Below are 27227 nucleotides of genomic sequence, written 5' to 3'. Positions count from 1 at the left end.
ATAAGTGAGGAGTCAACATTCTCAGGACAAGCAATTAGTAGAGTTTGCACCTTTGAATTGCTGGGTGTGCAAATATCCTTGGATCTATCATGGGATGCCCACGTGAAGTACATGATTTCGAAGGTGCATCACAGAATATACTATCTTTGCAAAACCAAAAAAGCAGGTCTTTTTCTAATGCAAGTGTATTTGACCTTTATACGGCCAGTTCTTGAGTATGCCAATCCAGTCTGGGGCAGACTACTCAAAGGTCTCTTTGAGAAGTTAGAGAGGATTCAAAAGCGATGTTGTCAGATAATAGGTATTCCGACTTCAACTTTTCCAACGCTGAGTGAAAGGCGTGAAGAAGCAATCATACATACTCTCACTAAAATACTCAATGACAGTATATCACCACTGCATTGTTCTGCAAGGTCCCAGTGTCATCCTACCTTCTTTAGCGATACGACATTTGCCATACCCAGGAGTAAAACTAAAACATCTTTATCTCCTTTAATCCTCGTGCTCTATAACTGCTGTATAGATAACTTATAATTTATATTTGATGTTGTTTAATTATTGTTTTTACTTTGTTTGTCATGTTATAGAGAGCATTTTTATTAGTCAAATATTGCTTTGAGTGTGTGTTCGACGCATTTCAGGGAATTGTGCTAAAATACCCTGTCCTTTCCAATTTTAAATAAACTAAACTATAGTTTAGAATTATGCGAATTTGGACGCAGCGCGACATTTTGTCGTATTTGGTTTCTTTTTTCCATTTTCTGCAAATAATTACAAGCTTCCAAATAATATTGTCAAAGTTCTGATATTCCGATTCTCAAATATGTGTGAGAACATGCATTTCGTCACTTAAACAGCTTAAAAATGATTGTATTGTTTCATCCATGATGACCAATAATGGGTGCCAGTGCTCAAGTGGAGAGCTGCTGGATTTATAACATGTCAATTCATCAACTTTTCCCCGAAACCATGAATGTAAGTGGCTGTTTACCTGGGAGAAGAATAGAGGAAATGTTCTAATAACTTTAACATTGTCTCTATGATGTAAACAAAGGCCAAATCACACCGAACACACAAAAACGCTGCGGTCAAACTAGTAGAAAGAAATCTAGTTAAGAATAGGAACAGGATTCCCAGAATCAGATAATGAGATGTCTAAAGAGTCCCTCCCCTAAAAACAACACTGCCATCAACCAGCCACGCATGAATTCTCTATATGTATTGAAGGCATTAATTAAAACTAAAACTGGCTCTGAGGCACTAATAAATCAGTTCACAAAAAAACAAGCATTAATGCTGTGTGTCTGTTACCCAGATACAGACACACACACACTCCTACATGACGTCAAGCTCCTGAAATCAGATAGAAGGCCTCGGCACTCCCTTCAGTCAACTTCACACCCAGAGCAACTGGAAAGGCCTGTTTAAACACACAGCATTTTAGACTCTGGACTTGATCTCAACACACTCACTCCATGCTCGGCATTGTAAAAAATGCAAAGCCGTGTGTAAATGTGAGCCCTGTTTGAGTTGCTGAAGGTCAGGGAGCTAAAGAGTTTTTTTTTTTTAAGCTTGTTCTTCAGCAGGCCAACATCGTGTTCTCAAACACATCCATACTCTGCGCTTTCTGACACTATTCAAATTCTCAAAAAAAGGATACTTTCATTTGTTTGGGTGTGGCGCTTTCACAGAAACGTCAATGGAAAAGTTAATCTCAGCTCAAAGGATTAGATTATTTTAGATTATCACCATCTTTGAATATTTCCTTGCCACTCTTTGGCTACTACCTTTACCTACATTAGCTGCCATAATCAGTAGTAAACGCATTCATGTAGATCTTAGCTTCAATACAGTCTCAAACACCATCCAAATATTTACAAGCTAATATTTCTAGTTGTATACAAGTAACTGGAATGTACTCCATGAAACTCGGTTTGTTGGAATGCAGCTTCCAATTGATTACAATTATCAGAGCTCAAGCCTATCACCGTCCAAACACTAAGCCAGGGGGGTGTCCACACTCGGTCCTGGAGGGCCGGTGTCCTGGAGAGTTTAGCTCCAACCCTAATTAAACACACCTGAACAAGCTAATCAAGCTCTTACTAAGTATACTAAAAACTTCCAGGCAGGTGTGTTGAAGCAAGTTGGAGCTAAGATCAGCAGGACGCCAGCCCTCCAGGACTGACTTTGGACACCCCTGCATTAAGCAGTCCATTCACAAATAACTGAAGCACAATAAACATAAATACCACGTCATGTTCTGAAAAACCCATTACTAAAACAAACTGCCTAAACACAGGCTGTGGCAAGGACAGGTATGTTGTTAACACCCATTTGACTGATTTATTACATGAGCGACTGAATTGACTCACCTGTTGCACACTAACTGAACACAAGCAAAGGTCACGCCGGAACTAAGCCTGCAAACGAGGCAGTGATTTTGTGTCTTTATGCACTTACAAGATTTCTGTGACTTGATGATGAGGTTTGTTTTGTTTGATTGGGTGAACGCTTCACCACATCAAAAGACTGTGTGACTATGTTTGAAGGCAACTCTGCGTAATGTGAAGTCTGGTTTGAACGCAAACAGGAAGTGAATCACTACTGATCATCTATGTTTTATGGGGCTGCAGATTATTACTGAATACAAGTCAGGGTCAGATGTCTATGGGCTAAGGAGCACATTAAATATTTATTAGAAATATGGCCAAAATTTCTTTTATACATATCAGCTTGCTTTGTGGCAATTATGGTACTTAGGGATGCACCCAAATTAAAATTCTGGGCCAATGATGGGTTACAAACTATTTTTTTCATTTGGTCCCAGCACAAATCGATTAAGGGTGCTTTCACACCGATAGGGTATATGCAAACGTATTCTGAAGAACATTTTATTTTTCAGTAACCCGGGTAAAACTCTTTCGATGAACTTTATGTCCTTACAAAATCAGCGTGTTTAAGGTCTGCTTCTTTAAAAATCAATGATCTCCACTGCCTGATTGATATATGATCTACAATGGGTCTTAGAATATACGAGAACTGAATTAAATAAAAAAAATTCCACGCCATGTCTGAACATTTATTTTAACCCTGTATTTTTTTATGGAGTTTCTGCGCTAGCCTGCTGATCCTAATGGCTCGTGCGTGCTTTTGTTTTTATCTTGCTATTTAGCCGATTGTATTAAAATGATATTACAACATCGATGCTGTGAAAGGAACCTTAGAAAATAGTCACGTTAACCGTTCACTGGAAGTTTATCGATATAGGAAGAAACACAAGATGTGCATATACAGTACCCTACTGCCTGGTCTGAACCCAAGTTCAATTGTCCCCTCCTTGTCGCCTGCTCAGCTGGTTTGTGTTCACATTGTCTTTTTTCATTCTGAATCTGAACCCTGATACACTTGCTCAAGCTGCTGTTGTGCGTACAGCTGTTGCTAGGTGATAGCCATGAAAGTCAAGGCGCCAAAATGAAAAAAACGTATGCACTGGGGTTGTCACGATACCATTCTGTACCAATCGGTACTGAAATTTTTAAAAAGTTCAATTTCCTGCGATTATTTGAGCTCTGTGGAGCATATTCTTAAACACCGCTGATTTGCCATTGTGTTCATGTGCTCAATAGAAATGACTGTGATTGGCCATGAAGGTCATCAGTTCCGAAAACGCACCGCTGTTTACGGAGTGTAAACATCGATACAGGGACGCTGGGGCGTTTTAGTCACATCGATCAGCTGGTTTGTGTATGAGCTAACATACAAGCGATTAGCTGATAAATCATGGCTTTAAAATGCTTTTTAAAACAGGACTTTCTTTTTAAATGGACATTTTTTTAAATTTCAGTATGGATTGGTAACGAATTCCACTATCATGACAACCCTAGTATGCACATCGCAGTCATTCTGCTTTTACTGAATCTTTTGATTCTGGTAATATATAGAGACTGAGTCTATCTGCCGCAAAAATATTTCTAATGTTCAGAACATGACATGTTATCCACAGAAGTCATTTTGGAGGAAACAAGCAGACATTCTCATTGTGTTTGCCCTGGATCAGTCCTGCTTGCCATCAAGGTACAGTACATGATACACAGACATACACACACATACACACACGAATGAACGTTATGAAATCTAGTTTGTTGTACAGTTCGCTGTTCACTTTTGTTATTTAGTACGATTGCATAAGTATCAAAAGTGACCTGGACCAGAGTTTTTAAGTAGATTGAACATAAAGCAATTAAGTTGTTTATCCCAATTAACCCCCCCCTCCAAAAAAAAAAATTCTACTCATTTTAAAGAAGTAGTTTGAACAAGCAACAATTTTTTGTAATTGTTATCTTATTAAATAATCTAAAGTTTTTCTGACAGTAAACGAATCGAGGTATGACAGAACAGTAGCACTGCTGCAAACAGCAGGAGCAAGTATACTATAGAAATGTCCCGTCTCCACATTATTTGAGTTAATTTAGTTTTTCCAGTGAGCGAACCAAACTACAATCACACCATCAAATTCATTATGCAGCCCTACCAGAATTACCAATTATACAAACAATTCGGCAGTGACTCCAATAATCACTAATACCAATTTGGTGCTTTGGAAACTTGGTTGGTTCTTTGGTTGGTGATAGGGGGAAAACTACTAATCATGATGGATCTAAATTAAAAACATTACTTATAGTAATGGTAACATCATTACTTCAAAAGCATTTCATTTCCTCATCTGACTATACAAACGAATTACGATGCATCTGAGAAAACATTGTAAGGTGCTCTAATGTGGTCAACCCACTTTATTGTGGGTCTTCCTTGTACCCATATAAGGCTGACAGGACCTGAATGGGAGCCAGTTCCACAGAGTTGATTACACGCTGAAGTTCAGTCTAGTAATTTATCAGTAATGACAGTGAGTCTAACGTAATGCTGTCCATCCCTTTTAACCACACCTAATCCCTTTCATAGAGAACATGTGGATACAGTTTGCCATCTTTACACGCATTGACTTAAGTTAAAACAAATTTGTTTCCCTAAAAGTACATCTCACAGATATGAAATATAAAAAGACAAAACTGTACCCATTATTTATACCTTTAAAGCCTGCTTTATCACCTGCTGCTTCTTTTTATTCAATACTGACCTTTGCTTCCATATATAAAACTTGAATAAAACTGGAATGAAGTCAAATCAAGTAAGAAAACTTGATCACATTGCAAAAATGTTTTGTTTTCTTACTTCAAAGCAGTGAACTCAATTCAAAAGTATAATTTCTAATGATATAATGTAGATGTAAATGTAATAAAAAGGAGCGGCTAAAGCAAAATGATGATTCCATCTTAAAGAATGAGTTGTAAATCCAGGAATTACTTTAATCTGTCGCTTGCCAGTCATCCTTACAGATGACATGATGATGGATTGTTTATATCCAGTCATCTCAAAAGATTACATACCAGCACTGCTATCGAGTGCTTGCAGATCAGCTTCGACTGAGTGGATAATATCAGGATCGCTACTTTCACATACAGGACAAAACTGCTGGCATTAAAAAAAAAAAAGTTTTTATTCCGGTGAAATGATCTGCCTAGTGGAGCGAGTAGCGCTAATGGAGTAAATCACTGCAGTGGAAAACTGTGAGTCTTTGAGACTGATCAGGGTCAACGGACCCAACAGAGATCTGTGGTACTATGGTGGATGTCCAAACAAAGCACACCAGGCTCAACAGCACTGAACACTGAAGACTTGATCTGTGAAATGAGGCAGGTGGACAGACATTTCTAAAAGTCCACAAAAGCGGCGAGCACAAAAAAAGAGAGTCCAATAGAATGTCAACAGGATAAATAATTATAATCAATTTTGTATTTTATTAGTTAATAATTGCCATCAATAATCACTATATTTCATTACAACGGCCAAAAGCTACCAAAACACCTCATCGATAGCACCAGAAATTTTTAAAGGTTCCCTGAAATGCCATGAAACATGTAGCATTATCCATTTGTTAAGTGTGAGGTAACACAAGTGGCTTCCGGGTACAAACTGTATAGGAAGAATCAACAAATGGTAATAATAAACATTTACAAAGCGATGTAATACTTTCGAAAATCACGATCACAATATATGTATCCATGCCTAATATCCAATGGCCAGAAAGTGGTTAATTGTTTATAAACTGTAAAATATTGGTATATATGATGCAGCAAGTCCATAGACTTGTATATAAAATTCACTTTAATGTGTGATATGACTAAAAAGTGGCCATAAACGAATATTTTCTCAATTTAAACAAGTAGCGGCTTGGACCTGGACACAGTATTCCATCCATGGATACATTGTGTTGACAATTTTAACTGAAACAGGACAATATAAAAGTATTGATAAGCTTTTCCCGCACTTATTTAAATAGCTAATAGCATTTTGTTTACATCACAAGCCAGAGCATTTAAGCTCAGTAAAGCTCACATTGTAATGTGCATTAATATAGCACACTTTATTGTGTAATATGGCCATACCCCCAAAGTGCTTTACAATTGTGTGAGATGATCTCTTCAGCTTTCATATAACAGCCAGTCTAATAATAACCATGCAGAGTCTGTGGTCTCCCCTTAATTCTCTCCATATTGAAATATAGCATTCTGCGTAGAATTCACAGTAACTCTTTGAATGAGATTCAGTTTGTGCTAATGTGTCTCTTTATTTCTTGAAAGCATACTGGCTTACAGGCAACCCTAAAGTCTGTGTGAAATCAAAATTTACCCTGTTTATTTTGCTACTGGACATTGTTATTCTTTAGGTAAACAATTAATATGCACAAATGAATCCAACCAAAAAGTTTTTTGGTAATCTTCAAAGTCTAACTATTAGCTTCTGGATTTGTGCACGTCTGTGGATGTCAGATTGATGTTTCAACCCCAATATTCTTAACCACACCCTTCTTACCATTAGTTTGAATGATGTGCAAAAAGAAAGCCCCACCCCCCACTCAATATTCTGCAGCAGTATGATGCACATCAGCATACTCAAATAAAAGTCTCAGCAGCTTCCAGTTCATGCAGACTTTAAGGCTCACAAATTCCTAAAAGTCAAAAAGGCAATTTTGAATTCAAGGAGACTTTAAAATCAAAATGAAATGAAATGATCATAATCAACGTGGCATATTTTCACAGCATATCCAAGTTGGTCTTCCAAATATGGTTTAATGCAAATTGGGATTTTGGAATCAGTCGTGGTAGACACATACTTTTTTGCAGGCCTTTCATATAAGATATGGAACCTGAAGGTCAAGCTGACCCTTAAAGAGATAGTTCAACCAAAATTAAAAATCTGTCCGCATTTATTCACCCTTTACTTGTTTCCAATCTTTAATAGTTTCTTCCTACTATGTAATGTCAATGGTTACAGGTTTTCAGATTTCTCCCAAATGTCCTATTTTGTATGAGACTAATAAAGGTTTGGAATCACTTGAAAGTAAGTAAATAGCGAGTGCATATTTATTTTTGGGTGAACTATTCTTTTAAGAGTGGCATTTCTCAAATCTCACACTCAAATAAAATCTAAACCTTTTAGCTGCCAAACAAGACATGAGCATCAGTCAATTGTTTGACTTTTTAATTCAGCTATTAATGTTGCAGAATTTATTTCTGTTTGGCTGAGAAGTCCCAAGTGTGTCAGATGTTTTATTTTTACATTGCTGAAAATGCCACACAAACACACAGGAGCTCCCATTCTGTCTCTTCATTAGCTGAGGCTGTGTCTAAAGCATTTAAAGTCTGATGTCAAATACTGTACATAGCCTCTATATTTTCTATCAGCCATTTTATAATACATAGGGCAATAACCTACATTAAATAAATAATAAATCACAACAAATGCCCAAAATAAAGCTATCCGCTTGTTAAATGGTGACGTGTTTGTAACGTATGTAATACTGTTTCCGGGTCCAAGTCGCCATTCATTTGAGTGGAGAAATCATTTGTTTATGATCACTTTTTATTAATATCTCACATTAAAGTTAATTTTATATAAACTCATAGTGTATACAACAATCTCTGGGCTTGCTGCATAACAAATACCAAAATTTTAACAATTTTAAAAAAGAGTCACTCTCTGGCCATTGGATATTAGGCATGGACATATATATTGCGATCGTGACTTTCGAAAGTATTAAATCACTTTGTATACGTTTATTAGTAGCATTTCATGAATCTCCCCATTCAGTTAAATAGAGCGCTTTGACCCAGCGTGACATCACACTTAACAAGCGGATAACAGCTATATGGTTTTCTTCAGTTGGAACATAAGATACATTACATTTTAATAATAATAAATTTGCTCTTGATTTAGTCTATTGTTAACTTAAGTGTGTAAACATATACACTGACCGGCCACTTTATTGGGTACACCTTACTAGTACCGGGTTGGACCCCCCTTTTCCCTTCAGAACTGCCTTTATACTTCATTGCATCTAACTGGAAATATTCCTCAGAGATTTTGGTCCATAATGACTAGGGTTGTAACAATATACCGGTATGACGGTCTACCACGATTTGAACGTGCACGATTATCATACCATGAACAATTGCATATCAACGGTTTTAACCCTTAAAGACCGAGACAGCCGCCCGTGGCTAAAAATAAGTATTGCTCTTAAATGTTTTATAACTTTTGATCCGCTGATCCGATTCATACAATTCAAAGATTGGCATAAAGAAGAGAATCTCAGCTTTCCAGTGCTGTATCACATAACATTCGCGGACTTTCAGAGGTTCCGGAATCAGTGCGGTTACGTCATCAACATTTGACAACGCTGATTTGACAAAGAAACGCTCGTCACTGTGTCTCCGGACAAATCAGACATGATACATTGATGCATTGTCCCTCCTCCATGCCCAGATTGGTTCAAACTCGCTATATCACAACCAATAATCATAGGTTTCGCTTTTGTTTGTGGACCAAGCTTTTTGAACAACACGGAATGAGAGATAGGCATACATTTATGCGCGGCTAAATAAAACGCAAAAAAAAAATAATTCTCATACTAAGTACTTTTGCATGCACAGCAGCACAGAAACATGACAAAACAGTGACACAGCAAAGACGAACTGCTGCTCTTGCTGTTTTCAAAAGACGCAAATGAAGATGCAGCTGTTTGTCTGCATTGCAGACAACCATATCCAAATCCATATCCACTGACAACCATATACATGCTGGCACATAAAACCTAAGGATGTTCCATATTGAATCTAGTTTCGTTATGTAACTATTTATAGCATAGTAAATATTTATATCTATTTTTTACTGAGGATTTGCACCATGTTTATTTGGACTTTATTTGGACTTTGACACATTATTTATTATTTTCTTATTTTTATTTGTTCATTGTAAGTGGTGTTGTTTATAGTAACTAAAAATATATTATTTGGAAAAAGTCAAATTTGCTTCACTGTTCTATTATTTTGTAACATTTGTAACATACCGTATACCGCGAAACCGTCAAACCGTGGTATTGTTTTAGACGATTATCATACCGTGAAAAATTCATACCGTTACAACCCTAATAATGACATAATAGCATCACGCAGTTGCTGCAGATTTGTCGGCTGCACATCCATGATGAAAATCTCCCATTCCACCACATCCCAATAGTGGCCGGTGAGTGTATTTATCTACTAAATCTACTAAAATACAGAATACAATCTGTACTGTCAGTCATGTAGCATATTACTTAATAGTTTTCTGAAATATTAAAAATATTTTTATTCCATTTTTATATTCATTTCAGTAATATTATTTATGTTATCATATTAATGCTTTATGACTGACCATACAGTTTGTATATTCCGTATTTTAGTAGATCATAAATCATAAATACATTATATTTTATTAATCACAAATGTTCTTCATTGAGTCTATTTACTTATGCAAATGTGTGTTAATATATATTTATTCAGCTTTTATATTAATTTCAGTAATATAAATGACTAATATGCTTTATGACTGGCAATTGAGTTTGTATATTGTATCTGTATTTTAGAAGATAACCAAATACATTATATTTTATTTACGGAGGATATTAACTTATGTAAATGTGTGTTAATACATATTAATTTCAGTAATATTATTAAGTAATAAACTTCATGACTGGCAATACAGTTTGTATATTGTATGTATCAGACTTTATTGTTTCTGATTGTATATTGTATCGGTATTTTAGTAGATAACCAAAGACATTATATTTTATTAGCCAGAAATAATTTCTTCATTGCGTCTATTTAATTATGTAAATGTGTCAATTTACCTTTATTCAGCTTTTATATTAATTTCAGTAATATTATTGAATAATATGCTTTATGACTGGCAATACAGTTTGTATATTGTATCTGTATTTTAGAAGATAATCAAATAAATTATATTTTATTAAGCACAACTACATTCTTAATTGAGTCTATTTACTTATGTGAATCTGTGTTACTATATATTTATTCAGCTTTTTAATTGATTTCAAAAATATTATTAAGTAATATTTTTACACAAATCAGCACCTCAAAAAAAAAAAAAAGTTCTATCTGGCCCTTGTAATATGACTAAAAAGTGGATATTAAAGAAAACAGACAATATTGATTGATTTCATGTTGACTTTGTGGACACCCACTTCAAAAACATCATCACAGAGGTTAGAGGACAAGAAACAGGTGAAGACCCTTTTCTCTCACTCTAAATCTGTGTCTGTGGGTTCTGGGATTTCAGCGATCTGTAACACAAGCCTGTGGTGTCAGGTCACAGTATCAGCAAGGTGACACACTGAGTTACTGAGGACAAGGAAACCCTGTGTTAACACTTATTGGGGTGGTGTGCTTTTCACACATGAAAGCCATAATGCTGCAGAACAGGCTGAACGGGCCTCAATTCAAGCTGAACATCAAGGCTTGTATTAAAAAATAAATAAAAACACCGCAATCAAAAGGCAAACATGACGCAGCACTGTGAGTGACAGATTAAATTTCCAGAGATGCAAACATGGTGCAACTCAGAAGCATAAACACACCGCTCCAAGTCTGACTTTTTTATGCAAAGCATTCTTCCATGAACCTGAGCAAACCAATGGCGGATAATGCAAAATAATAACACATTTTCATACCTCTCCTCCTACATAGCAGGCTGAAACTCACCCACGACCTCACTAGTATGATTAACAGCAGTGAATCATTCCTCACACTCTTCCTCTACTAAAACAGACACACTCTAAATGTTAGAGATCTCGAAGAGGGTATCCGGGAGAAGAAAAAAAAAAAAAAAGCTGGACAACGATATAAAGTCCTTGGCTTTTTATTAAGCCACTTAGAGGAAAAGGAACACGTTAACGCTGCCTGTATTGTATGAAGCTCAGTCAGCATTAGTCACACTGGCATGAGTTATTAATGAGTACTGAATCTGTCCTCCTCCTCACTCGGAATGGCTCAATTTTCTGTCCTCTGGCGTTCGCGGCGCAATCTGTGCCTTATCAAATTGAGAGGGGTGAGGCTGGCTTTTCGTCACTGCCTGTGGTCTTTGTGGTTCCCAGGTCAAATGCAGTACCTGTTGACTGATTCTCCCCATAGAATAGCAGCTCTCGGACTATTTTACTAGTCTGCTATTGCATTATTTACAGATATTATAAGTGTTCATTTATATATTTTTAAAAATGACGAAGTCTAATTACAATTTAAAATGCATTGATTTTTAGTTGCTGTAGTATAATTTAAAGTGTAATTACTTATTTTAAAACACATTGCCATCTTAAGGGTCCCTTGTTAGTTTTACGTAGAAATTAAGCCAATGAAATTTGTTTATAAAAATAGGGGGCGAATTAGGGCTAGGCGACATGGCAAAAATGCAATCTCAATAATTATTTTCCATATTGAACGATAACAATGTATATTTCAATATAAATGGGTAATGCTTCCAGATTTAAGAGTACTCCAACAGTAACTGAAGCCACAAAAATTAGAGGGTTCATCAAATGGCATAACATATTTCCGGCCGATAAATTTTCTGTGGCAAAATTAGGTACATCTCTAATATCAACACACTTTTAGATTCCCATGTTGCACATTTCTGCTGTGTGATCGGCTCTTAGATCAATATAGAGGAAAAAAAGTCTAGAGCTTATTATTTTTATTGACATAAATTTTATCACGATTCGATATAATATCGTTTACCGGCCCAGCCCTTGGGCAAATTTAAAAAAAATGTAAGATACCTTGGAAGATTCCTTTTTTAATTTAGTGTCTGTAGAATAATAAGTTTAAATAATAAATAAATAAAAAAATAAACTACAAACTAAATCAGCCCAATCAATCTGAAAGAGAGCTTCTCCTTTTATCTGGCAAAATTGTTATATAGATATTGCAAAATTAATACAGACAGAGTATTAAACTCAGAAGTTTGGGGGTGGCTCAAAAACATAATGGTTTTTGATTGGTTTAGCTTATATTACAGCTTAACTACTAATTTTAAAACACATTAAGTCATCTTAAGGGTCACTTGTTAGTTTTTGTTTACAGAAAATAAGTAAATTTAAAAAAAAAAGATAAAATTAGGGGGCGAATTTAAATAAAAGCAAGGTGCCTTAGAAGTTTCCTTTTTTTTATAATTTTTTTTTTTTATTAAATAAATAAAAATAAACTTCAAACTAAATCAGCCCAATAAATCTAAAAGAGAGCTTCTCATTACATCTGGTGAAATTGCTATATAGATATATTGTATGGGGGTGAATCAAAAAATAATAATTTTGGTTGTTTTAGCTAATATTACAGCTTCTTTGTTCTCATCTAAAAAGCATAGTTCACCCAAAGATTCAATTTACTGTTCATTTACTCAGCAGTGCTGTATGATACTGGAAAAAAGGTATACTGAAACAAAGACTTCAGAATGCATAAGACATGTCACCCGTATAGTTTTTAATATAAAAGTATAACGCCTGTTTCACACCGCAAGCGTCAGCGGCGCGTGAGCAGAGCTTGAGCAGCGCGTGTGTTTTCGGCGTCCATGTTAACAGATTAGAGCTTTCATACCGCACGCGGCAGCAGCGCGTCAGAGCGAGGCGTGAGCGTCGCCGAAGCAGCAGTGCAGCGATAGTTTCGGCGCTGGGTCTATTTTTGACGCGCTGCTCACGCTCAATTAAAGTGACAGTGCATTGACAACGACCAAAACACATTGAATGACAGTAAAAAGTAGCAATTTTACCCAATAAATGCGTTAATAATGTCAAATGGTTTATATATAGTCATTCAAATTCACTTAAAACGATTTAAAACGGCAACAAACATTTATTTAGGCCCGAACTACAAAACCAAATGTAAAACAATTTTACTATCAGTTTTGCTTAAGTTGCACACTAGTGTTGTAGGAGAGGGGAAATGGAATATTTACGGGATTTGTAGTCCATAGCGCAGTGTATTGTGGGTAGTGTAGTTCGACACGCATGCTGGATGATGTGAGCTCGCTGTGTTCTGTGCAGCTGAGCAGAGCAAGAAAGTTTTAATCGGCTTTGTTTTATGTTCACTCGAGTTATTCCTACCGGGAGCTGTTTGCACAAATTGCACTCTGAATCTGACAACACGAAAATAAGTAAAAGAATGGCATGCATTGGTTACTTTTGTCCGTCTCATCAACTGCACGAGCATGAATTAACGAGCTGTTTTTCTGCCGCTGGACATCACTGAAGCGGAGAAAGTAACACTAGTTTGATCATGTATAAATATCATTATAACTATATTGTATAAATATTATTATAACTAGGTCTACAGCAACCAGATAATAAAAAACAAATGACATGATATCACAGGCGATTGTCTTCTGACTGTAGACACTTCTCATATAAGTTAGATTGAGAAGCATACATCACTATTTGATCTATAGAATTTGTAAAATAAACATTTGCCGGTTAAAGAAACAGCATAGGAGGGGCCTTGGTGCAGATGAAAAGTTTAAAAAGTGTATTTGTATATAGAGAGACATGGATAACTAGATAGAATAGACAGAGATAGGTTGATCTCAGCAGCAGCTGCCGAAGAGCTGCGCGCTGCAGACGCAGCTGGTGTGAAAGGCAAACGCCTGCGTGCTGCTACTGCTCGACATACGCGCTGCTCACGCTCTGCTCACGCGCCGCTGACGCTTGCGGTGTGAAACAGGCGTAACAGTTAATATGACAAATGAAGCCCCGCCTTCTAGTGCAGGAACCAATCGTCAGTCGCTATAGACTGATGTTTCTCCGGGGCAAAAGCTTAGACCAGACGTGCGCTTTTACTACAGCTTTTTGTAGTCAACAAGTGCACTAGAATCTCAGCAAATACTTAGTTTTACTGACATGAAATCTGTACTTTTAAATGAACCAAGTGCACTAGAAAACAAAAATCTTTTGGTTTTGTAATCCGTATGAAACGTGAGGTACAATCTGTCCTGTTAAATGCACATCACATGACAGCAGCAACTACTCAAACGGCCACAAACTTGTGGAGTCACTGTCATTTCTGGAGGAGATTCGCCATCAAGAACAAGATATGTATTAATTGAGAAGAGCAGCCCGATCAGATCATCATTATCCAGACAGAGGAAGATAATGTGTAGAATGGCCATAAATGAGGTTGGTGTTGTGATCTTGTTCCTTTCGAGTGTGCATGCACATTTGCTTGGGCAACCTGAAAATAGGCTTATTTTGTTTGATTAGGACGTTTGGAAACTAACCTTACGAGACGGTTGTTGTTTAATTCTATTGATGATTCCAAATATGTAATCGAAGCTTGGCAAACAGTTTTGGAGAATTTGATGTTTGCCCATTCAGACAGAACGCCTGAGCATACTGCCCAGTAGGCATTTCAAATATGGCTGCAGAGTGAAATGACTTGCGCTAAAGGGACTTTAACTGAAAGAAGTTATTTTTCTGCTATATCAAAATAAACAATTTACCAGATGAGATAAAAAGCTCTCTTTAAAAAAAAAAATTGTGATTTATTGGGTTGATTTTGAAAGGCACTGCACCTGCATACAATAACAATCATAGATACATGAAATAAAGATACAAAAGCACTGCGAGTTTAAAAAAGAAAAAGAGATACATAATAAATACCCATAGCTACTAAATTCATGCTGAGGTCTTATGAAGTGAAATGATTGGTTTGTACTAGAAAGCTGTACATTATTTACAGTATTACCTTTAATCCACAGCCCCAAGAAACAGTCCTAAGCTTCTTGATGCATATTAACTCAAGAATAGGAATCTTTATTTACAACACACACACATATATGTTGCGGAATATGCACAAGTTCGTTTTACTGAACAATACAAGACATGTATCCTCCCTTCGGTTTTCAACAAACATCAGTTCACATGCGAGTTCAGCTCCAGTTTAGTATACACACACACACACACACACGTCATTACGCAACAGGAAGCTTCTGCTACTGACAGTCATAAATGCTCTCAGCACCTTTGCCTCAAGCTATGCATTAAAGGTAATGTTGTAAACATCTTTCAAGTTTTTGCAAAATACTGTTTTTCCACTTCATATAAGACAATGCATTGTAAAGAGCCAAAGGTATGAATGCTGTTTTGCCAGTTCTGTTTTGTTTTTTACTTTAAAAATGGTAATAGCTGTTGATAGACCAATAATTTAACCAGTTTCAGTTAAAGTCTTCTTTAATGTTTTACTTTACTAAAAGGTCACCTACATTATAAGAGTGTGAAATATCCCCTTAAAACATTTTGAAGTCATCTTAAGGCCCCATAGAATTTTTTATTGGGGGCACTGTTAGCTTAATTTTATTGGCAGACACACTTGCTAAACCCCAAACATATGGTATTTTTAGTCTATCCAATGGACAAAACGACACTGTAGCTAAATCAGCCATTATGTTTTCAATATCTACATTGAGGAAGCTTGAAACTTTTATCAATTAACAGTTAAGGGAAGTCATGTTGTGTCAGGGATACTGTTTCTGAACTAACTTGTTTTTCCTTTTTCAGCTCACCTAACAGTCTAACTTTGTATTACATGCTTGAGAGAAACAAGGTTCAACAGAAAAGCAAGAATGACGTCATCCGCAGCAACAAACAAGCACACACACACGCCACGGTTAGTTTCTGAGCAGGTAGTGTAAAGACATGTCTCACCTGGCTGGATGAATTCTCTATAACAGCTACTCCTTGAGGCCGGGTTGACATTTTCGCCCAGAGATTTTCAAAAACAGGGCCAATGGGGGAAATGTGACTGGAAAATCGTTTTCAGTGGTTGACAAGCATTTATAAGCTTGCCGTTAGAGGCTAATGTGTCTGTTCTAACAGAAGTAATCAGTGTTGCTAGCTAGCCTGAACTAGCCACGCAGACGGAGATCAACAAGTTGAAGCCCAACATCAGTCCATATGTGGAGGAAAAAAAACTTGTGTTAAAGTCTCCGGCTGAAAATAAACATATAGTCCTTAATGAGGTTTTATAACGGATTTTCAGTCTTCTTGGAGAAACAAGCATGGACCCAACATTTAATGTTGCCTTCCAAATGAATCGGCTGGAGTTTAAAACAATTCAAATCTTCCCATAAATGACAGCCACAGGAAACGAGGACACGAGAAAGACTAATGTTTCTTAACGAGCGATGTGATGTGTGTCTGGCCACACAGACAGAATAACACAAATAAAATTGAGTAAAATCACAATTATATCGACCTTCAAAAACAATAAGTGTCAACAAAAGGTGGAGAAATAGCTTCACCGTCACTTTGAGACAAACCGAATGACCGCGGATTTGAAGAAAAACAACCGAGAATGTGAAGCACTGGCAGACGTAAAATGCGTTTCAAAAATGATCAATCCTAAAATACCCTCATGATCCACGAAACCGTCTTCCGCCACTCACGGGATCCCGGTGACCGACGGCTCTTGAATGAAAGAAAACGGCCGAGGGCTCGCGTCCAGAGAGAAACATTCACAGTCACGTAGTAAAATCCATAATTGGCTTCGGTGAAACGGGCTTCAGTGGAGGCGGATCGGTGTCGTACTGCGGCCGAGCTGTTCAAATGCTCGTGCCTGATACCGGAACAAGCGCGAGAGGCAACATGGCCGATCTCCGGAGCGAGCGGAGGGGGGCTGAACGGGGAGGGGCGGCGGATCCGTGCACGGATCGTCTAGGCGTCAGTCGGCGCTCGCACTGCGGTATTCGCGGCCGAAACGGCGACAGTAGACGTGGAGTGACATCATGCGGTCGTTGTTACCGTGGAGATTTTGAAATTCAGCAGATGCCAGATCACAGGAAACAGCATCTGTGTGTGAATCATGGTGTGAATGTAGTGTTCGAGTAACGTAACAAGTGAAGACATTTGATTTTTCTTAAGAACCTTTAATTTTGAACAGCGACATTATTTACAGCTGAATCATAATTTCATACAGACATACACAAATAAAAAGGAAACTTAATCTAAAAGTGGGCATGTATATACAAAACGGACACCTCAATGATTTTTCATAGATCAAATCTAAATCCCCTGGTACGGTGAATCAGAAAATGAATATCCGTCTACTACAGTTAAGTGAATAATTCACCTAAAATGTGAAAATTGTCATCATTTACTCATCCTCATCATATTCCAAAAACAAATGCTGTCAGCTATGGCTGAACACAAAATTAGCGATGTTGAAGAAATCACAGAAACTAAAAGCACTTGTGCACAATATGAAAGGCAGTTTGAAGCCATACAGTATTATTGTGGGAAAGCATTCTGAAGGATTCTGGAAATTGGTTAACTAGAATTAATGGCTAAACGTTTTCAGCATTCTTCAAAATATCTTCTGTTCAACTGAAGAAAACAAGTGGTGTGGAACAAAAGGAGGAAGAATAAATTAGATTAACATTTGGGGGTAAACTACACCTTGAATACCTGCAATATCATAAAACACATATTGAGCATCTGCAGTTAGATATCGTCATCATGTGCACTTTAGAATCAAATGAGGGGGAGTAAATAAGCTTTTTGAAATAGTCTTCCTTATATACAAAACAACCCACACTATTTTATATTAGTCTTTTTATCGCAAATCATCCTCCATAACATCATAAAGAGTGACTTCCCAAGACCTGTGCATAAGCTAAAGCTAATTAACAACGACAATACAAATACCTGAGTGAATACATAATAAACCTCTTTAAATTACTCCAAAAACAAAGACCAAATCTGAAAGACTGAAGCATAAAACACATGTAAAAATGCATATAAAACCAAATACTGATGCAGATGTTTAGTCTCTGCTTAAGTCTTTTACTGGCATTGTGAACAGGTCTGAAAAGAAGCTCCCTTCATTGTCACCTCCACCAAAAACCAGCAGTGTTTGTGGGGCTGACTCGAGAAGTTCCTCTTGTTCATCTATAGATCCCTTTAAAACAAAAAGACACGAGGTGTCACAAATCAGAGTGCTGAAAACAAGACAATAATCAACCAAAGGCACTTGATAGAGTATTCAAAATCTTAATTTCATTCTTTTAGTTTACCTTTTTGCATGTGGTGGGCATAGTAATGATAGAATGACCAGCTCTGGGTACAGAATTAAGCTGAGGAAGAGTCAGAGATGACCAGCAACTAGTGTCTGGAGGGGGGAAATCATGCAAGATATTTGTCAGGATGCAAATGTTAAAATCCATATAAAAGCATTTTCATATGTACCAAAAGTTAAGGGTCAGTAAAACAAAAACAAGTAAATAATATTTATTATATAAATTATATATTTTAGCCATAAATTATCAAAAAAAGTGAAAGATTAAGATTAAGGCACAACACATGGCACTTAGTTCAGTACAACTGCTAATAAGTTGTAATATTTCACAATATTCCTGTTTTACTGCACTTTGATTATATAAATGCATTCTTGGAGTCAAAACATTAACAGAACATTAGTAATGTACAATAATAGCAATGACAAAGTCCAGACAATGGAAACGGGACATGAAGTCTAGCTCTCACCTGTGTTGAAGATGAATGCGTCACTTAGTGCATTGTTCCCATTGTAACCTCCATGGATCAGGAAGCTGCTTTCTGAAAGAACCGCACAGCCATGCCAACTGCAATACAGACAGAGGTAAAAATTAAATGTATTGATCAACATACATGTCCAATAATTGAATCACTACTATTATGACTGAAATGACTTTACACATTTTGTTTGCAGTCAAGAGCACATTTTTAATAATTATAATAATAAACTATTGTATTTATTTACAGTAAATTATTAGATGGATTTTAAGTACCTTCTGGGAGACGGGGCTGTTCCACTTGTTTTCACAGGAGAAAACTCCATCAAGCCTGAAATAGGAATGTGACAATGAGATATATTAAGCCGACTACTCCACTTTTCAGCAATTAATGTGTGAAATCAGTATGAGTGATATCAGGTATTAGACATGCTAAGATCTAAAATCTAGACATTCTGTTTGAGAAATTGAGTATATTCATTTCATTCAGAAAAAGAATGGTACAGACTTTAACTCACAAGCAACAATAGAAATAATTACTCCAAGGAGTGAAACCTATATATTTTTCGCACATTTCCTTCAATACAAAAATTAAGGAGTAGTGTTTACCGAGGTCTAGCATGAACATGTCATTAAAGCACACAGGGGTGTCCCATCCGCCAAACACAAAAATCCTCCCCTGCATCACACATGCTGAGTGCCTGCACAAATGAATCCAAATCTCCTCAAGTTAGAAAGACCAAATCCACAGCAAAACAGAATTTTAATTCAGAACTAGCAGTCATCCAGTTAATAAAACATTACACATCATATGCTGCAATGCCATTTTGAATGACATTTTAAAAGTACCAAATAATATTAAATAAATAATGCACGTTTTCCCACCCAGAGCGTGGAGCAGGCTTCTCTCCGTTGACAATGGGTTGATACCAGATGGCCATTTCAGGGTTAAAGATGTAGATGGAGTCACTGCAGCCGTCTGGTTCTGGATGTGGGCGAGGAAACACTCCTCCAAACACAAAAAGCTCTCCTCTGAACATACTGCAGCTGTGGTAGGCCAGAGGAGGCACTTTTCCCTGCGCCTAAAGGAGTAAATATAAATCACTTGAGCTTTTTAGAATATTCAACGGGCTAAAAAGGATGCATTTGTACAAACCAATCTTAAATGCCTAATCGTGCGTTATAGCAATTTTGTATTGTTTAGAAATTATATAGTTTAGAAAACTGACAGGTTAGTTAGTTAGTAGTTTGCTTTATTGCCGTGTCAGCATTGTCACACCAAAAAAAATTACAATTGTACAAAAGTTACATAATGATTACAAAATGCAAAACAGAGGACAACACAAATGAAAGTTAAAGAAAAAAATAGGTTTGTTATTAAAACAATTTATAAAAGTATATTTTATCAACATTATAAAATGGTAAACTCTGGACGGGTTTTTGTTACAATTAGAATAAATTGTACACTAACCTCAACCAAAGTCCAACGCCAGCTTTGTGTATCCAAGATGTGAACATCATTAAACCATTTCTTATGCTTTGAGCCTCCAAACACAAAGATACGCTTAGACTCCGGGTCATAGGTCGCTGTGTGACCAATGCGTGCCTCAGGGGTGGGTCCTTCAGCCAGGGTTTCAGCTGGCACCCAAGAAAGATCCTCTGAAAAACATTTTAAAAAATTAAACATTATCATTTCAAAATGACAATGTATAAACAGTGAGACAGAAACAACTAGTACATTTACATGGACATCACTAATCTAATTATTTGCCTTAATCTGAATAAGAAAATAACATGATAAAGGTGATCATTCGAGTTACTTTTTAAATGTTCATGTTCCCGTTTTACATATTTAGTCCATATAACATACTTCGATTAGCATCAAGTCACCTATCGACATTAGTTTCCTCTGGCGTTTCACGCAACAGTTCGTGTTCGTCGTGGTACCATATGTGATTTTGAGCATTTGGTTTTTCATTTTAATTGCAGTTCGTTTTCTCACACTATGTGTGCAAACAAATGATGGCAAATACAAATTCAAGCAACAGGTCACCTCTGACATTTCTTTTACTAACTTTTCAATTAGTTAGAGAAACAAGGAGGTATTGGAAAATTCCCAGCACAGTCTTCGTTTCCCGCTATTAAAAGCCATTCTTATGTTTGTCATCAAATGGCTGCCGACTGTTCTGTGTGCATCCCGTTGCAAAATATAAAAAACAAAAACTATACTACAATACAGTAATAATTTGATAAAGGTGTCTACATGTCTGTAGCGCACTTCAATAGTAGCACTAAAATAGGCAAACCCCGCATGTCTTAATTTGATTTGTTTAGTCCGATTGTGACTTTAGTCAGATTAAGATAATCAAAAACCGCTGTTTACATAGTAGACTTTTTATCGGTGTTGTCATATTCATATTAAAATCAGTTTATTGGTGTCCTTGTAAAAAGTTCTCAATGTGAATTTCTTACCAGTGCACAATTTCCAGATGGGGTCTTTGCAGAACTGCATTCTGGCACCTTGTCCTCCAATCAAAATGGCAGTCTGAGGATCAATGGGACAGAGAGTCTGACCCCAGCGACCTGATGGCTTGTCCAGCTGAGCTGGAAAACATATAGTCAAACATTAAATTATCACTGTAAGCACATTAATGCTCAACATGCAAATGACACAGATGTTTACTCACCAGTCTGTGAGGAGGTTTTGGTCTGCTTGCTTTTGGTTTTGTGGTTCTGAGAAGCAGAAGTTGCAGTCTGCTCCTCTTTTTGAGGGAACAGACGTGTTTGACCGCCACGAGGATTGCTCTTGCCTCGTCTGTGAGGTGTAGCCTTTTCGGAGGCATTAGGGCAGATGTTCTCCTTGCCTCTGCCTTCACTGATCCCTTCGGCCTCCTCTCCCTGAGACCGCTTCCTCTTGCCTGCACATTCCCGTAATGCAGGGACTGTGGGGGTGCACTAAAATAGTGGATTGAGAGAAATGATTTACTGTTTTTAACTAGAACTTAACTGCAATCGAACACAAACAACTCAAATAGTGTATAGGAGGCTAAACTCACCTCTGGAGTGCATTCCATCTGTGAAAATGTCTGCACTGGATCCAACAAATCATTAGTGTCCTTTGGGAAACAGGAGTAAGTTAACATATGAAAGAGAATTTAGCAAATTGTTATATTATTTTTATCCTTAATGGAGAGACGGTGTTTGGACAATTTTGTAAAGGTTGTGTGTGTGAGGAACAAGTGTGATGTCAATAGAGTTAGATTCTTGGAATGATTATAGAAGAATATTGGTTTATTGATGAAACACTGAATATCTGATAGGCATGTATATGCAGTTCTTTGTACAGTTGTGTAATATTACTGACAAGCCTATTTTATTCAGTGTAAACACAGAAATGATAACTATAAACCTGGGCACTACAGGTGGAAATTAGCATTTTGCTATAACCTGACACTGTGCATCTTGCCAAGATTGTAATAGGTTAAATGTATTGGTGTGTAGTGTCCTTTTACAAAAACATGATTCAAACTAAATTCACAGCATAATATTCTATCAATAGCATAAGCACGAAACAGAGTTTATGATGTTAATTTATGATGTTTTCATTTTATATTATGACATGCATTCGCGTGAAATGGCTTTGATCAATATCCATCATAAAAAGATGAAAAATTTATAATAAATGCTGCAGTATAACAAGAAAAATAAAAAAAACATGAAACAATAGGTTCGGAATATTAGATTTAAACAAAACATTTAATTCAGACAAAGTAATTTTCACACCCCACTGACAGCTTGCTTATGTAAGCATGTACTCACTTAATTTGATTTAATGTTCCAGAGAGAAACAAGAGTCAAATCCTTGATTTTGCATCTCAAATAACATACCCGATTTAAGGAAACCTACTCATTTGAATTGGAAAACAAATATACTGAGGAAGATATTGTTTTCTGAAGTCCATACATTAAATGCCATAACCATGAATTTAAAGCTTTCTGTTTAGATTTGAGAATTAGAATGCAGAAAGCCCATAGTAAACCCATAATAACACAAAGTAAGACTAAGCTTTAATCTTTGCATCTTCTCTTACCCCATTGAGTTTGACAGTTAGGGTTGCTCCACTCGACCAAACGCCATCTTCACCAGCTTCCCATGATAGACATCTGAATAAACACAAAAGAGGATAAGAGAAAGCTGGAAACCTGTAACCACTGTCTTCCATGGTATTTTACTTTTGACTGAGGTAAAATGAATTATATATTTGCACATTCATTAAGTGACAACGTGACATGCTCTCTATATTGTTTACCATGGTACTTTGAATATTTGGTCTGAAATTTCATGCAAGTATGAGTTGAAAATAAAAACACATTAGCACTATTTAATTGACTGTAAACAATGTTGTACTTTGATAGTCAGTTGCTGCTATATGATTTCACTATTTAGAATTTGCAAAGAATACCCTTGTGAAATTATATTATCAGGTAGAAAGTCCAATTGTGTGAATATAAAACTATGTTTACCTCAATATATTACCATGGAATATTTGCTTTTGTGTTTAACAAAAGCATGAAACTTATAAACTAACTGAGGGTGAGTAAACAGTGAGGAAATGTTCATTTTGGGAAGCAAAGTAACGCACTTATTAAACGGTGTGAGCTTCGCCATAGTAATAGGGGTGTTTCTCTCATCAGAAAGCTCCACAGAGACTGAATCTCGCGTTCCCCAGTCTCCTCTGGTGAACAGAACCATCAGCTGAACACCAGACTGGATCTCCACTGAGCTCTGCCAGCCTTCACGCCTGCTAGGAGAAATAAATTATGAAGAATACAATCTCCTCGTATAATGAAGACAGGTTTAATATAAATTTACTCAAACGAGCAAACAGTACAGCTCATCTCTAACGTTAACGTTACGCCAGAAGTCAGGAGGCGGGAGACGCAATGTGCACTGTCAAAACTTGACTACAAACACATACTAAGCTTAAAAATAAAACATATGAAGTCATCTTAACATATGTAATGCTTGAAAAACAGGAATACTTGTAAGCATGTGCAGTTTGAACTGAGTTAAAACGAATTAAACTAACAACAAGCAAACGCATGCAGTAACGTTAATGTTTATCGAACTTACCTCAAGATCTGTTGTGGTGGTTCATCTAATCCAAATATTGCATACACGCCAAAATCCTGCATTTTAACGCTTTTAAGTTAACACTCTCCAACAAAACGACTGAAAGTACTATTAGCTCAAGTCCAGTAGATAGCACTATATATCTCCCGCCGACCAGAAGCACAATAAATATAAAACTCGCGCCATCGCCACTTGGTTCCCCTTGAGCAGCGCTGTGATTGGATGAGTAGGCGGGGACACAATCCTTTCCACCAATCCCCTAGAAGACACAAACTCCTTTCCTGTTGTCGCGATGCTGATTGACAAGAAAGGCCGACCAATGAATGGATGTCTTCAGGGGGAGGAGTTTTTGTTTATTTATTTGACGGCAAATTTATGAGGTGCCGTGTAGGATTTAAATCAAACTTTGCTTATCAGCACATACATAAAACACATGTATATACACCTATAAATTACTCGCATATACACCTATACTACTGGATGTTCGAAACAACATAGATGAAACTTGTGTATATACATATAAACTTGACGCATGAATACACCCACATACACACGCACATACATATAAACTTGATCCTCACATAAACACCCACATTAACACACGCACATACATATAAACTTGCTGCATGCAAACAAACCTATACACACTTGCATATACATATAAACTCGATTTTCGCATAAATACCCACATTTACATGCAAATACATATAAACTCGCAGCATCCAAACACACCTATACATAATCACATATACATATAAACACGGTCTATGCATATACACTCTCAACAACACGCGCACATACACAAACTCACTGCATGCAAACACACCTATAACATCTCGCGCAAACATACAAAAAATAAATAAATAAAATTCACAAACGTTTATCACGAATCTTGTTTATTGCAAAGCTTATGAAATGGAAATAATGTGATTAATAGAGGGATTAAATATGTTAAATTATGAACATATGTTATATAAAATATTAGTCTACATAAATAGACTATTCAAAATAAAAAATATTTTTATTTAAAACCTTTTCATTTAATAAGGTAATTACATACACAAATATAAATGGACAGATAGAACCCTTAAAGGACGTTCAAAAAGCAACCAGAATTATAAATATAAATGTATACTCAAACTAAACTCCTATTTTATTGCAAATGTTAATGTAGCCTACAGTCTTCTTGTTTTGATTTTAAAATTTTTATAATTATTATGCTTTTTATATGTTTTTACAATGTGGGTGTCAAAATTGCAAGATTTTGGTATCATTTTGATTGTTAATTATTCATAATAAATTCCAGCAAACTGCCAAAGGAAAAATCAGCATGTTTAAGGTCTGTTTTCTTTAAAAATCAGCGATCTCCACTGGCTGAGTGATATCCGATATAAAGTGGGTCTCAGATTTTACAAGAAGCACTGCATTACATTACATTTCCCCCGCCATGTCTTTATAATATGAGCATTTAAGTTATTTTACCTTATTGTATTCAATGGAGCGTCTGCGCTAGTCTGCCGATTATGACGGCCGAGTGCGAGTAAAGGGTCATTTGTCTCGTTTTACGCTTGAACAACTAAATGAATGCCAAAGTTTATTTAACTGAATGTATTTTAATTGCATCACAACATCAATGCTGTAAAAGGAACCGTATAAAATGGAAAAAAAACTCACAATAACCGGTCACTGGAAGTTTATAAGTATGGGAACAACACTAGCTCGGCATATATCCAATTATATTCATCTGTCTCCATATTCTACTGCATCCCAGAATATTACACAGCACCAAAAATGTAAAAATATATATTTATTATATTTAAGATATTTTTGTCAACAGCAGACGGCAACTAGCCGTGAGGCCGTGAGTCTCTGTGCTCCAATCAGATGAGCCCTCCTCAGCGCTCGCCATGACAACGAGACAACAGTGACGTGCCTTGTAAAAATTTGCATATGCATTCCTATAAAGCTCGTGTGCTCTCGGTCAGCGTTGTCAGTTCGCCCGGTGTAGCTGTTTGTACTTGACCAAGGTGAGTTCAATACCGACGGTACGAGTGGAGCTACGCCAAACTCACGAAGTCCGCTTCGTGATGCTTCACCCGGGCCCGTCTGTGCTGTAGTTCCTTGCGGTTTGCGTACATAAACGCAATATCGCGAAGAATATTACGTGTTTGTTGCTCGAAATGTGCCGCCGAGCAACATCCAGTGAATACTGGCACGGCCTGGCGCCCGGTCTTTCCGTGCACTCCCTGGGGCGAGGCGGCCTTTGAGCCCTAGGCAGGGAACAAACAACCCCCGAGGACCCTCAGGGAAACACGGGGGGCCGGTAGTGGGACCTCGCTGCGAGGGTTATGGTGGGTGGGAGTGGCGAGGCCCACTCATCTTCTATTTTAAACTATAGTTTCAAACTTTAGTTTACTATAGTTTGAAATAGAAACCATGATAACTGTTATGATTTAACTATGCAAAGAGCCTAGGATGACCAAGAGCAACAGATTCCGCCATTTTGAAGTGAAAGCGGTCGCTCGTGCATTGGATATCATTGCTGTCGCAATGGCAAACAGCGGCTTTGTTTTTATTTAATGTATTCAAAAAGCGCGTTATTGTTTCCCAAATTGCACTAGAGTAACGCCTCTTGGTGATTCTATGCTCTCTGCTCTTTGTCTGAATGTTGTAATGTTTTGCTTTGTTTTTCAGATGAGTTGTTGAGCAAAGATGGACTATTGAAGACAACAGTTGAAGACGACCGCGGGTCATCTCCACGAGCGCGCGCATCATAATGTTTCCGGTCTGTTTTCTGAGAGTTTGTCTTGTTTAGATAAGTTTGCAGGTCAAACAAAAATAAACTATACTCTTCCTAAACACCTGTCCCGTGTTTTATTTGTCCTCTACAGCAATACACTGTCATTTAAGTCTGTTGAATGCATTTGTATGCAACATCGTTTGATAATACAGTAGTCTACAAATAAATAGTTGTCATAAATGTACCTTCAATAGTCAACATTTAGTGTAGGTAATCAAAAGTTAATCATATTTGTCCTAAGACATAAGAGTAATGTTATGGTTGTTACATACCTGTATTATTATTATGCTGTATGTTTAAAACCAG

At 36.8% G+C, this 27227-nt stretch overlaps 2 protein-coding genes and 1 long non-coding RNA gene across 27 annotated transcripts in view; all 3 read right to left on the bottom strand.

Moving 5' to 3' along the window:
• The window catches only part of mark2b (MAP/microtubule affinity-regulating kinase 2b), an 88284-nt gene extending 71204 nt beyond the window's left edge, over positions 1-17080 (bottom strand). For all 24 annotated transcript variants that reach the window (XM_009303144.4, XM_017357016.3, XM_009303148.4 and 21 more), the window contains exon 1: positions 16145-17080. In XM_009303144.4, coding sequence (XP_009301419.1) covers positions 16145-16195 — 51 coding nt within the window. In that variant the 5' untranslated portion in view covers positions 16196-17080. The remainder of the gene's footprint in view (positions 1-16144) is intronic.
• On the bottom strand, positions 745-6804 carry LOC141375363 (uncharacterized). Its single transcript, XR_012383289.1, has 2 exons — positions 2187-6804; positions 745-2027 (listed from the first exon to the last, which is right to left on the bottom strand). It is a non-coding gene; the product is annotated as an uncharacterized lncRNA (long non-coding RNA).
• A 263-nt stretch (positions 17081-17343) lies between the features above and the next one.
• Positions 17344-24287, bottom strand: krcp (kelch repeat-containing protein). Of its 2 annotated transcripts, none has more exon segments than NM_001012366.1 (13): positions 17344-18395; positions 18511-18605; positions 18980-19077; positions 19264-19318; positions 19597-19688; positions 19873-20069; positions 20459-20646; positions 21460-21591; positions 21675-21942; positions 22044-22103; positions 23079-23151; positions 23631-23789; positions 24122-24237. In NM_001012366.1, coding segments are annotated over 13 exon segments (1614 nt in total). In that variant the 5' UTR covers positions 24184-24237; the 3' UTR covers positions 17344-18260.
• Between the last annotated feature and the right edge of the window lie 2940 nt (positions 24288-27227).

The sequence above is a fragment of the Danio rerio genome, chromosome 7, assembly GCF_049306965.1.
Source record: "Danio rerio strain Tuebingen ecotype United States chromosome 7, GRCz12tu, whole genome shotgun sequence".
Taxonomy (NCBI): domain Eukaryota; kingdom Metazoa; phylum Chordata; class Actinopteri; order Cypriniformes; family Danionidae; genus Danio; species Danio rerio.
Note: the sequence above shows the minus strand (reverse complement) of the source record. Positions and strands in the feature narration are given on the sequence as shown.